Raw genomic sequence first — 12,476 nt, 5'->3', positions numbered from 1 at the left:
TGGAGCCTCGAATCGCCGCTCTACACACTCCCCAAAGCTGGGGGTGGGGGGTGGGGAGTGCAGAGCCCCCCCACCCCCAATCCCCAGAGTCCAGCGACTGAAATGATCCGAATGAAACACTGACCCCTGATGGGGGGCTTCCTGCTATGTCTCCAATCGCCTGTTCTGGAAGCATCTGTAGGGGTCTGTGCTCTATGGGGGTGGACCTGGATCTTGTTCCGATGAGGGAGCATCCCTCATGTGTCTGGGGAAGCCGAAGCTGCCCTGGATCCTTGGCAGGGTCAGAGCCTGCTCTCGCTCTTTGAGCAGCAGGGGAAGAGAAGGGGCCAGAGGGTGTATACGTGTGTTGGGGCAGGGGTGGGGGGACCCAGTAGTTCTCTGCCCACACTTGTGGTCCTCCCTCTGGGCTCAGGGAGGCCTGATTCCCCAGAAGCCAGGGCACTGATAATAAGTAGTCTCTCTCTGGCTTTCAGCCTCCCTGAGCCTTAGTTTCCTTATCCACAAAATGGAAGTCGTGATAGTACCTGCCTCACAGGTCAGTCTGAGGAGTAGTGAAATGGGCAAAATAAGGCTAGGAGTCGCTAAAGAGGTTGCTATTTTTACTCCCCTTCCAGCTCCCCTTGTTTTCCTCCTCCTGTGTCTTTGTCACTGAGCCAGCTCTGGTTCAGACCCCAGATCTGCCATTTCCTAGCTGTGTGACCTCAGGCAGGTTACCTGACCTCTCTGAGCCCATGTTCCTTTCTGTAAGATGGGAATGCTCACACCTGCTTCTCAGGGTTGTGACAAGGAAAGCAAGGTATCATCCCTATTAAGCACCCGCACAGGGCCTGGGGCACAGACGCCTCTGCGGAGGAGGATTTCTTCGCTCCTTTCTTCCCTGGCGGTAATCTGAAGCCATTCCTACATCACCTCTGAGCCCAGCAGCTGCCTCGGAGCTCACCTCCCTGACTCCCGATCGCCACCTCGTGGCCTGACCGGTGACTGCAGGTTCTGAAGTGAAATTTCAACTAGCTTCTGGTCTCCGGGATTTAGTAGCAAAGCACCCCAAGGTTTGTTAAGGGGGGACACTGCTCGTAGAAAAGTCCTGGGTATCCTGCGCAGAGGATAGATGCACGAGGGGCCGCCTACCCACGAGGGGTCCATTCCCAGTAGATTCTGTGCTAAGAACTTTCTGTGCATCACTTTGTTGCTGATTTGACTCTGATTTGGATCAGAGTTTTCCAAATGAACAAATAAAAGCTCCCGGAATCACGGTGGGGCACATCAAGGGCCCAAGGCATTGAAATGTATGTTTCTCTTCATCTATAGAGTGAGTACAGGGGGTTTTGTTTATTATTCCTCTTTAGGCCACGATAATACATACATTACATATACTCTTCTGTATTATTCAAAGTCTCCAAGTGGCCTGACTTTACCAACAGTGAAATCAGCCAACGGGTTGCGTCAGGTGCTCCTCCAGTGCCAAGGGCCTGAAGGACTCCTGGAGTGTGGGGAGTGGGTACCGGCAGCACAAGGGACCACTCCGGCCCTTTGTGTCCTGAATTCAAGCCGGGTGTGCCCCATGCCGCTGGCTCCCTGCCGCTCCCACCTCTGAGCGTTTGCTCTGGCTGTCACCTCCTCCAGGAGGCTTTCCCTAAATTTCCAGGTGCAGCTGACGAGCCTTGCCACTTCGAGGCCTTTGTGCCTCTCTTGTAGCTCTTGCTTCAGCCTTATCTCTGTTCTCCAGTCAAGCCCCAGGAGTTGCTCTGAAGACAAACCATAAATAGAGTCCCCCTGGCTGGCTGTCAGTGCCCGGGGTCAGAATCTGCCTGCTATGGGGTCCCAGGACCCTAGAAGCAAGGAGAGCATATGAGGCAGAGTGGTGCTGGCTGTAGGGTGGGAACTCCTGGGTGGGGGGGGAGGGGAACAGGAGAGCAGGGTCTTCATCTGCCAGGTGGACATCACAGCCCTTCCTGCCCCACGGGGCTGCGAGGAGTAAGTAGAACAAAACGTGCAGGGCTCAGCATGGCGCGTGGGACATGGCCCGTTGTGCAGGCAGCCGCTGCAGAGCAGGCCAGCGGCACTGCCTGGCCCGGCGCACCGTTCCCATCACGGGAGGGGGCTGCAGGGCTGTGTGCGGTGGCCCTCCTCCTGGCCACCCTCGTAATGCCTGTCAGACCACCTGTCTCCCTGGCCATCTGTCCAGGCGGATGCTCACTCTGTGTAGCAGTGCACATCCCTCACCTTCTCTGGTCCGGGGCTGCCGCTGGCAGGTTTCTCGGGCCAAGCTGGGGGGCAGCAGCAGTGGGGGGGTTCTGGGGGCAGGACCGCGTGGTTGCCTCAGACCCCTTGAAGACCCAAGTTTTGTAGGGTCAGCTCAGAATCACAGTCTTCTCCTGGGAACACCCCCTTCTCAACTCGCACAGGATCCCTGACCTGGACCCTCTCCAACCCCAAGTTCCCGGGAGGAATCACCCTGGAGCAAGTTACTTCTCTCCAAGCTTTGTTTATTTTTCATCTGTGCAATGGGATAAGAGCTGTTCTGGGTTGTTGTGAAGGTCGGTGGGCTGAGGTCGGTGATTGGCAGTGGCANGGAGGGAGCCGTCCTCCCACGCCCCCTGTGTCTCCAGGGACTCAGCCTGTGTCGCCCACCCCTCCTGTGCCTTCACCTTCTGGGCTGGGGAGAGAAGACAGGCAGGAGACAGGGGAGCGCTGGATGGGCACAGCCCCTCCCCTCCATCCCCCCCACCCCACATTTTTTAGTGACAGGATTTTAAACGGTTGCTGTAGGCAAGAGAGTTTGCAACCCACGGCTGATGGGCGGAGCTTGGAGGCCCCTCTTTTTTTATTTTTAAAGTTTGTAATTTTTGTAAGAGAGAGAGTGCAGGGGGAGGAGAGAGAGGGAGAGAGAGAGAATCCCAAGCAGGCTCCACACTCAGCACGGCCGATTCGGAGCTGGATCCCGACTCTGGGATCATGACCTGAGTGGAAATCAAGAGTGAGATGCTGAACTGACTGAGCCACCCAGGCGCCCCCTGGAGGCCCCTCTTGCAGGACCCTGGGCCTGGGGCTTGGACGTGAAGACCCAGTTAACCCGGTCTCTGTGCTGTGTAGCTGGGCTGTGACTTAATTTCTCTGGGCCTCCGTGAGGCCACTCTGAATGTAGGAGAGTTTCCTTGATCCCCAGGTCCCTGAGCCTGACCTTGGAGGACCACAGGCTTGAGGGGTCAGGTGGGGTGCTGGTGAGGCTGTGGATTTGCAGCCAAACCTGATTTGGAACCCTGGCTCTGCTGCCCCTTGTTAGCTTTGTCATACTGAGCTGATCACTACCTCTTTCTGAGCCTCGGGTTCCCTTCTGGAAAATGGGACCTTAAAACTTGCTGTCAGGGTGTTGTGGGCTGCAAAGGAGGAAATGAACAAGAGCGCCTCCATTTGTCTAGATTCCTGGCTGTGAGATTACGCAGAGGCTGCAGAAGAGGGTGCAGGGTGGAATGTTNCTGTTCAGGGTGTTGTGGGCTGCAAAGGAGGAAATGAACAAGAGCGCCTCCATTTGTCTAGATTCCTGGCTGTGAGAATTACCCAGAGGCTGCAGAAGAGGGTGCAGGGTGGAATGTGCCCTCTAGGGGGCGCTGGTGCCCATGGGCAGAAGGAGAGCAGCTAGAGGGGGCTTCTAGGTAACCGTGGCCACAGCAGTGGGGACAGAAGGCTGAGAAGCAACCAGAGAGGTGGGGGTGGGGGGAGGGGAAGGAGAGAACATTAGGACATCAGATCTGTGGATGTGAGGCCCGGAGGCCTCCGGGATGCGCAGGTATATGAAGATGCACAATGATACCCTCACGTGTGGATATGTGAACATCTTCACCAACACACGGAAACACGTCCGAGGCTCGGTGCGCAGATCTGGGCAGCCTTGCTGGTAGGCACAGCGGCACAGGAGACACTGATAACCTGCAGACACACAGCTCCGTGTGCAGTATATCCGGACAAACCCACCCCCAGAGCTATTTCCATGGGCACGCACAAATACACACCTACGTGCACACCGATGTTCCCCAAGGTCCTCTGAGGCAGTTTGAGACTTCAAGGAACACGCGCCTCGGTGCCTCTGAGTCTCCGCCCACCCTCCCGTCCCTCCCAGATCCCACAGCCATGTCCTGCCCCAAGTCCTCATGATGACTCCGGGGTCTGGCCTCAGCGTCTTTCCCTGGGCGGGTTCACCCACCTTGGGCCTTGTGACCACCTAGCTGGCTGTTGAACACCTGTGGGCTCAGCCTCTTATCTTTTCGAGGCCCCCAGCTCTGCTCCCAGACATCGCCACTTGGATGCCCCAGACCCGAGTGCTTAAGGAACCCCCATCTTGGTGATCTGGCCATTGCCTTGACTGCCCTTCTGGGTTCTCTCTAGGATCTGTCCCCTTGTTTCTCCTATTACACGACACCCCCAAGTCAAAACCATTACCACCTGTCCCCTAGGTGACCCAATCAACCTCCGTGCCTCTATCTAGTCCTCTCAACCTAATTGGATCTATTCTCCAGTCATCATCAAGTCCCTGGGTGGTCTGGTCCTGCCTCTAGTCTCATCATTTCTTTCCCTCTCCTCCATCCCCAAGCCCAAAGCACGGGCAGACACTCCTCCCCACCTCATCTCCTCCATGCTGCCTAACTTCTGCTCGCAGCTTAATAATGTAGCTTCTTCCAGGAAGCCCTCCATGATGCTTCACCCCTCCAGGTGAGGTTGAGTATGCCGTAACAAGGCCTTTCCTTCCTCGACTGAGCTTATGTCACAGTCTACCTCCTTGATGCACAGACCACTGATCCCTGGTTCCCAGCCTTAAGCTGGCACTTAAAGGACCCTTCATGTTTGTTGGGTGAATAAATGAATGAATGAAGAGTGCTGCAGAATGGGAGAGAGTGAGAGGGGATGGATGGGTTTGTTTTAAGCAGGGAGGTGATTCAGGGTTGGGACAGGCCCAGGATTATGGGATGAGACAAGGAATGGGTCAGGGCGAGAACAGGGCCCTCAGGCTTCCCTCCTCCGTGATCTGCTGTCCCTGGAGTCCCGGAGAAATCTCTCCCGCCTCTCGAGGGCCCGGCCCGCCCCTCCCCCAAGGAGAGGCGAAACAGGCGTGTACAGGTTGGTTTATTTACAAATATACTGATGTCTCATCTTTTGTTGTTTCCATTTTCTGCTTTTGTGGGAAGAGGCAGAAGGTGAGCGTGGAGGGCACGTTGGGGGTGGTGATGTGGTAAACGCTAATAAATAATTTAACAATGACAAGTTATTAAATAAAATGTGTCTGGGGATGGCGGGTGGGCAGTGAGAGTCTGTACAAGGAACACAGAGGAATGGCCGGCGGCCGGTCCCCAGCCTGGGCATGGGGGCACCAGCAGACAGGCTCATTGCAAACTGCACCTTCCAAGGGCCAAATGTCGGAGGGTCTTTCCTGTTCCCCCCCAGCCCTCAGGCCTCGTGCACTCGGAGTGTGGGTCTGTGAGCCTCCGTGTGCGCCCGGGTGTGAGTGTGTACCTGTGTGCGCGCGTGTGAGTGCGGATCCTCTTCCCCACGTGGCGGAGGGGCCCCCGGAACTGCGGGTTCTCCGGGCTGGAGGTCAAGTCCTCAGCCATGGAAGTGCCCAGAGCTCCAGCCAGGGAGGGGTCAGCTGCTAGTTCTTCCCCCGAGGCTCCCCGTGTGGTGCGTGTGCGCAGAGAGCAAGGGGCACTGGCTCCACGTGGGTGGGGGGTGGCAGCCTCACTGCTAAGGGGCAGCTGAGCCCCATAAGGGGGAAGAGGCCACCCCAACCCTGACCTTGTTTGGGCCCTGCTTGTCCAGAGGCAGTGGACTCCTCTCCTTCCCCTCCTGGGAAGCCTCCCAACACGGCCAGCCGACTTGTAGTGGCCGCTTCTCCTGCAGCTCTGTGGTCTGACCTTTGGGACCAGTGTCCCTCTGTCTGTGTGGCCCCCTCCAGGAGACTCCACAGAGCAGGCAGCTGAGGCTCCGGCTCGGGGCAGGACCCCACCTTCTCATCTCTCCTCTGCCTCATTTGCTGTGTTGGTTGGGGCAAATTCCTTCCTCCCTCTGAGCCTCACCTTCCCTGGCAGGGAATTCAGAACTTGGTTTTACTTGGACACTCCCCCCTGCCCACTTCACACTTTCTGCCTTTTCCTTGGGGCCAGACCTTTACCTCCCTCTTCTCTTGGGCTTTGCATCCCAGCCACCACCGAGGATGGTTGGTCGGGGTGGGGAGCGCCCCTGGCCACTCGCTGAACCCCCAAGTCAGGGCTGCGCTTCCTCCCACGTGAAGTGGGGAGAGCCTGTTCATGGCAGCTTGCCCCCGATTCCAGCGAGCCTGCTTGTCTCTGTGCGCTTCTGCTGGGTGATCCTGAAAACCTGCTTCCTTTCTCTGAGCCTCGGGCTCCTCACCTGAGAAATGGGTCCCCACTAATGTTTGGACAGGGCTGGGTCTGAGTGTGAATGGCTCTCTTTCTAGGAGAAACCCCTCAAGGGTGGGCCCTACCCCTTGTTACCTGTGTCTCCAGGGCTGCGCAGAGTGGACATCAGTGTCTGGGGGGCGCCCGAGGGAACCGGGGGCGGTGAGCTGTAGCATACAGCAAGTACCTAATCATGACTCGTGGGGCGTCTCAGGCCCACGGGGCTCTCTAAGGTCCGTCTGGCTGCGGCCGTCCATGGGACAGGAGTGTGGGGGTCTCTGTACCAGCTCTGCATAAGGAGCCACCAGTGCACAGTGGGGGCAGAGCCGTGGCTGGACTTAGGAGGTTGTGAGGCCCCCGAGCGGGAAGAGATGCCCTCCAGGGGCCGGCAGAGTTTTCTAAGAGAAGCCATGCCCCTCTGACCTGGAGGCCACTCACCAGAGAAAGACTGAGGGGCAGACATGGTGCCCCCGTGGCCTCCCCTCCCCCAGCCCAGGTCTTCCAGCTGCGGGTAAAGGGAGTGGACTAGACAGCCATTCTTGAGGTTCCTTCCTACCAAAAGAATCTGGGAAAAAGGACCGGGGCTCCTGGGGGCTGGGGGTGGGGTCTGGCCCTGGGCCCCCCCACCCCCCAAGTGCCCTCAGTGTGACTTGGACCCTGTGAGCACAAGAGAAGGAAGAGAGAATCTCTCGAGAAATCAGCATGGCTGCTTAAGGGACCCCTGGGGGCCCAGGACGAGAGATGGCACAGATGGACTAAGGGAGAGAAGGACGGGGGCCAGTGGCCAAGGTCCCTGCGGGAGTCCGTGTGGAGCGAGGAACGCACGGAAGGGCCAGGCTGGCCGCTCAGCCCCAGGGGACCACTGAGCAGCAGGGCCCCGATGACGGCTCTGGTGAAGAGCACAGGACACTTGGGAGAAGCTGAGGACAGAGGAGCGAAATCACAGGGCAGGCTGGCGAACTTTGAGGATCCCAGAGAGTGGGGTGGAGGGGCCCAAGGGCGGAGAGAGACACCCACCGCTCTATTAGCTCAAAGCCTGGACTGGGCAGATCTCGGGGCGGCCTAGGGCTTGGCGTTAGAATTAAAGGCAGGTTGTCAGCACCTGGCTGAGGATACAGTGGCCACCAGAGGCCAGCGAGGGGGTCACTGAGAACAGGGCCCTCACTTCCTCTTTTGACAGGGTTAGAGCTGAGGGGATCCGGGGTGGGGGGTGATGCAAGTAGATCTGGCTTCTGGCAGGGCGTTTGACAAAACGGGGCTGGAAGTGCACTGGAAAGCATCGTCCAAGGAGGACCCACTGGCTCATGGGCCAATGCCAGACAGGGAGAGGCCCTGAAGGTGCACAAGCCTTCGGTAAGAAACCCAGGGGTGACTCTAGACGGGTCAGATGTGCTCAGGAGGGACAGTGAACGAGTGGCCACAGAGTTGGGGGTGCAGAGAAACTCCACATGCTGGACTGAATCAAATAAGAAATGGAACTCGTCAAAAAGTCAAGGTCCTTCCCTGGATCTAAACAAGAGATGCCCCCTCCCCAACTTACACACAGAAGAGAGATGTGGCTTGGCCGCCCCACATGTGAAGGCCAAGAGATTCAGTGACAGAAGGGCAGGGTGAGTTTCTAGGTTATGTGGCCTGGACTGTGCACTGGATTTGGGGCCACATTAACAGAGGCAGGGCACCTAAAAAGGGGAGATGACTGGCTGATGGTCAGTGGGAAGACTGGGTTATATCTGGAGCCCAGCTGAGGGTACAGTTTTAAGAGGAAGAGCTGGAGACACTGGAAAAGTCTGGCCTTGATAAATGAAGACTCAGGGCTGAAAAAGGCAGAGGTGAAATCAGCAGAAAACAGCAGCTGATTTGGGGCCCGATGAAGCAGTGGGCTCCTTGCCCCTGGAGGGATGCGAGGAGAGGCAGAGGGAGCCACACTTCAGATGATGAGCCAAGTGGGTGACTTTTGAAGTCGCTTTCCTGCCCGGAGGTTCTGCTGTCAGTACTCCCTGGGTCTGGGGCTCTGTCTCTGCCCGTGCAGCTGGTCAGGTCGGGCGCCCTGCCGGCTCAGGCAGCACCTATACAGACTGGGGCAGGGATATATCTGGGTTCCCGTGTGTTTCAAGACCCAAACTCTCCCCTCCCTCCCGCTCCTCCTTCCTTCTCTCCTATTGCTGTAAGAAGAGGGGGTCCCTGCCCCTGTCTGGCCTCTTTTCCCTTCCTGACATGGCAAGGCTGACCCACAGAGCGCCTCTGTGTCTCTGTTAGCTTGTCTACACGTCTGTGTGCCTGTCCGCATGGGTGTGCCTTCGAGTGTGCGTATGTTTGCAGGAGAGGCTCAGTCTCCCCTCCCCAGGGACCGTCCCCCCCCCCCGCCCCCGCGCAGTGCCTCAGTGGGCTTGGCACACCGGCCAAACTCTTCCCCACTTCTGTTCCAGGCTCGGGCTGGGACAGGTGAGCCCAGGCTGGCAGGCCTGCCCTCGGAGGTGGGGGAGGGGGGCCGCAGCCAGAGCGCAGGGTCCTGTGCTTCTTGCAGGTAACGGGCACTGCACCCAACACCGCCGCCCGGGGGGCATGCACGCGGGCCCTGTCTTGGCCTAGGCCCGGCCTGTGGAGGTTGGCTGGACACAGAGAGGACTTTTAAAAAAATAGAGAGAATTTAAGCTTCCCAAAAAAGAGATGGGTAGGGAGAAGGAGGCGATGGAGGCCAAGGTGGGGCTGGGAGGCGAGTGGCTTTCTGAGACTCTGGGTCCCTGGGGTGACGCGGTCTCTGTGGGCAGGATACAGCCCTGCCCAGGCTGTGCCCATCTGCCTGCCCGGCTGGCCCAGGGAAGGGCACCGTATGGCTGTGTGTAGAGTCCGTGTGGGTGGCGGGGCTGGCTGCGGCGGCCGCAGGCCCGCCCCAGGACCCTGGCCCAAGTGTCCATGCAGCCAGCTGGCTCTCAGGAGGCGAAGTAGGAACTCTGCATGGAGTAGAGCCGGTCGATGGGGTTCCCCACGCGGGCCTGCAGGGAGCCCACGTCCGAGGAGCCCAGGAAGCAGTCGCTGAGGCTGGTTAAGGAGGTATCACTGTCGATGTCATGGAACATGGAGTCGCTCCCTGGGGGTAGAGGGGGCGTCAGGAGCCAGGGCTGGAGCTCCTGGCGGCCCTGCAGGCTGTGTGGCCAGAGGTGAGGAGGGACAGGATGACCTGTGGCGGCAGCGCAGGACCAGAGGTGCTGAGGGCCGCGGGTGGGGTCTCGAGGGCGCCCCTTCTGTCAGGAAGAGGCAGGTGGGCCGTGTTGGCGTGGCCTGCCCGGCCCGGGGCTGGGAGGTGGCTGTGGTGGCCCCAGGCCTGNGGGCAGGGGTGGGGGGCGGCTTACCATAGGGGTTCATGTGGTCACCTGGCATTTGGGGCGGCGTGAGGCCCTGCTGGAAGGGGTCGCTGCTGCCGTAGGGGCTCTGCTCCATGGCCACGATCTGCTGTTGTGGGGGGGCCAGCGGCGTGTAGGAGGCCATCATGCCCTCCATGCGACTCGACAGGACCTCTGGGGACAGAGCACACCTTCACCGACCAGCCCTGTCCGCCTCATCCCGGAGTGCCCCCCCACCCCGGGGGCCCTCTCAGATGCACCTCGGGGGTTCCCACAGACCTCCCTCCAACATGACCCCCAGTCCAGGGTGCCCACGCAGTCCCTCTGAGCTCCTCCGGACCTCCCCAGGTTGCCTACGGTCTTCTGGGGCCACCGAGCCCAGGTATCTGACCCCTGGCTCCTTCCCCAGACACACACACACACACACACACACACACACTCTAGCTCCTCTTCAAAAATCAATTTATCGAAAGCCACAGACCACCCCATCCCACCTCCTCCCTTCCTCCAGGGGCTCTGCCCTCCAGGAGTTCACCACCTGGCAGAGACAGACACTGAGCAGTCACTAATCATTCACCATGTGGGGGCAATGAGCTCCCTGCATCTGGGGGCATCAAGGCGGGGCCCGCATCCAGGTCAAAGAGCTTCCAGGAAGGCTTTCTGGAGGAAGGGGCCCCCTACCTCCACGTGATTTAAAGAACCAGTGGGGTCTGACCATGCTAGGGGGCAGGCGTGCCAAGTTGAAGGGCAGCAAAAGCAGGGAGGGGGAGAAACTGCCGGGTGGGAGCGGGGGGCCTGGCACACGGGCTCTAGTGCTGAGAGCGAGAGGCGGCCAGGAGTGGGGAGGAAGATGGCTCCTCTGGGGGCCCACGAGGAGTGCGGGTTCTCCCTGAGGCTCCAGGAAGTCAGGGGAGGGTCTTGGCCAAGGAGGGGCAGGGTGGAGGCTGGAGGCAGAGACCATGGAGGAAGTGGAGGGAGGGGCTGGGGTGCCTGTAAGGTGGATAAGGTGGATGTAGGGATGACAAGCCTTGGGAGGGGCATGAGGGACATGGGACAAGAAAAGCACTGCCCTACTTGGCGACTGAGCAGACACAGCGAATCAGGATAGGAAGGGTCAGATTGACTCCCGCTTACTGGTGTGGGCACAGGGTAGGGGGTGGTGTCCTTTGCTGAGATGGGGTTGGGAGGAGCAGGGGGTGTTGTGTGGATGTGGTAGCTGGGTGCTGTGTGCAGTATGGGCTGTGATGAGCTCAAGGGGGGCCATGGAACATTCTCAGGGAGGCTACATCTTGGGGGCAGCTGGGAACACAGAAAGGTGGGATGTAGCTCAGGAGATGGCTGGGAGACCAGAGACCATGGCTATAGCCCCAGGAGGCCAGGCTGGCTTAGGGGACGGGTCAGAGGGGGCAGAGGAACCCAGTCAGTACTTGGGTTCCGAGGCTCAGGCACAGCCGGGGACACTGGCCTGACCCTGAGTCCTGAGTAGGAGGGGCTGCCCATCAGCATCCTGGCCTCTGGTCTCACCTGGGACCAGGCAGCTCTAGGGCCCCCACCCCATTAGAGCAGTCCCGAGTACCTCCCTGTGCCCCCCCTTCAAGGCTCAATGTCCCCATGGGGCTTGGGAGGTGAGCCCCAGCCCAAGAAATGGAAATAGCATTTTGGCAAAGCCCAGTCTTTGGGGGCAGGGGACCTGGCCACTGCCCCTCAAACTGGCTCCTTATCACCCACCAGGAGCCCACCCCGAACTCCTCAACGCCCTGCAGAAGCTCTCTGGAGATTTCTCCGGAGATTCCTGCTGAATTCTATCATGAGCAGTGGGATGTATGGTCACGTTAAAGGGCCGGCTTCATCCCTTATAAACTGAGTGACCCCGGCGAGTCCCTTGGTCTCACTGAGCATCAGCCTCTTCGGCTGTGAAACGGGCTGTGACAATGCCCTTCCCCACCGCCCCCCGTGGGTCTGTGGGAGTTAGGTGAGGCCGGGCAGGGCAGGGGGGAGAAGAGCGCCCGGTACAGCCTGCAGGTGAGAGACAGCTGCAGGTGGCAGGTTGGCTCTTGTTTTTTAAGTCAGCTCTATGCCCAACGTGGGGCTTGAACTCACGACCCTGAGATCAAGAGTCACGTGCTCTACTGAGCCAGCCAGGCATTCTCAGATGGCTGCAGTGTTGACCCCGAAAATTCTGCCACCCCCTCCGGGCAGCCCACCCTACCTCCTCCTGCACCCTGCTCGCGTCCCCACCGCCTCTCTCCGCCTCACCAGGTTCCCAGGCAGCAGTTCCCCGAGCCCCGACGGCCCCGGGGGAAGGGGTCAGTTGGGGGGTGCGGAGGGTGGGACCTCATTACCGGAGGCTGAGCCTGGGCCCCCGCGCCCTGGCCCCGGCTCACCTTGGCCCAGCCGCTGGGAGTTCTGCTGCTCCTGCTGCTGCTGGTGCCGCCGCGCCAACTTCTTCATCTGCAGGGGACACAGGTCGTGCCAGTCCCTGCCTCCCTGCTCCCGTGCATTCCCAGCGCCTCCCATCAGGACCCTGTCTTCTGCCCGCACCGCCCACTCCATCCTGCCCAGTGGGGGCGATAGGTGGCCTCTCACCTTGGCTCTTTGGTTCTGAAACCAGACCTGGACCACGCGCACACTGAGGCCAGTCTCCGCTGCCAGAGTCTCTCGGACCTGCCCAGAGGGACGGACGGATGGACACAGCCCAGGCTGGGGGGCGGGGCAGGGGGGCTGGGGG

The 12,476-nt window shown here is 59.6% G+C and overlaps 1 protein-coding gene across 3 annotated transcripts in view; it reads right to left on the bottom strand.

Annotated features, from left to right (window-relative positions):
* Nucleotides 1-9,337: 9,337 nt before the first annotated feature.
* LMX1B (LIM homeobox transcription factor 1 beta) overlaps nt 9,338-12,476 on the bottom strand; it is a 77,507-nt gene continuing 74,368 nt past the window's right edge. Inside the window, exons 5-8 of one of the 3 annotated variants that reach the window (XM_077768495.1) lie at nt 12,335-12,412; nt 12,083-12,199; nt 9,779-9,920; nt 9,338-9,495 (exon numbers count right to left, since the gene is read on the bottom strand). In XM_077768495.1, coding sequence (XP_077624621.1) covers nt 9,338-9,495; nt 9,779-9,920; nt 12,083-12,199; nt 12,335-12,412 — 495 coding nt within the window. Of the gene's footprint in view, nt 9,496-9,757; nt 9,923-12,082; nt 12,200-12,334; nt 12,413-12,476 lie in introns of all 3 variants that reach the window. The other 2 variants (XM_077768497.1, XM_077768498.1) reach the window with 2 other exon arrangements.

Source organism: Crocuta crocuta, unplaced genomic scaffold (assembly GCF_008692635.1).
Source record: "Crocuta crocuta isolate KB4526 unplaced genomic scaffold, BGI_CrCroc_1.0 scaffold35, whole genome shotgun sequence".
Taxonomy (NCBI): domain Eukaryota; kingdom Metazoa; phylum Chordata; class Mammalia; order Carnivora; family Hyaenidae; genus Crocuta; species Crocuta crocuta.
Note: the sequence above shows the minus strand (reverse complement) of the source record. Positions and strands in the feature narration are given on the sequence as shown.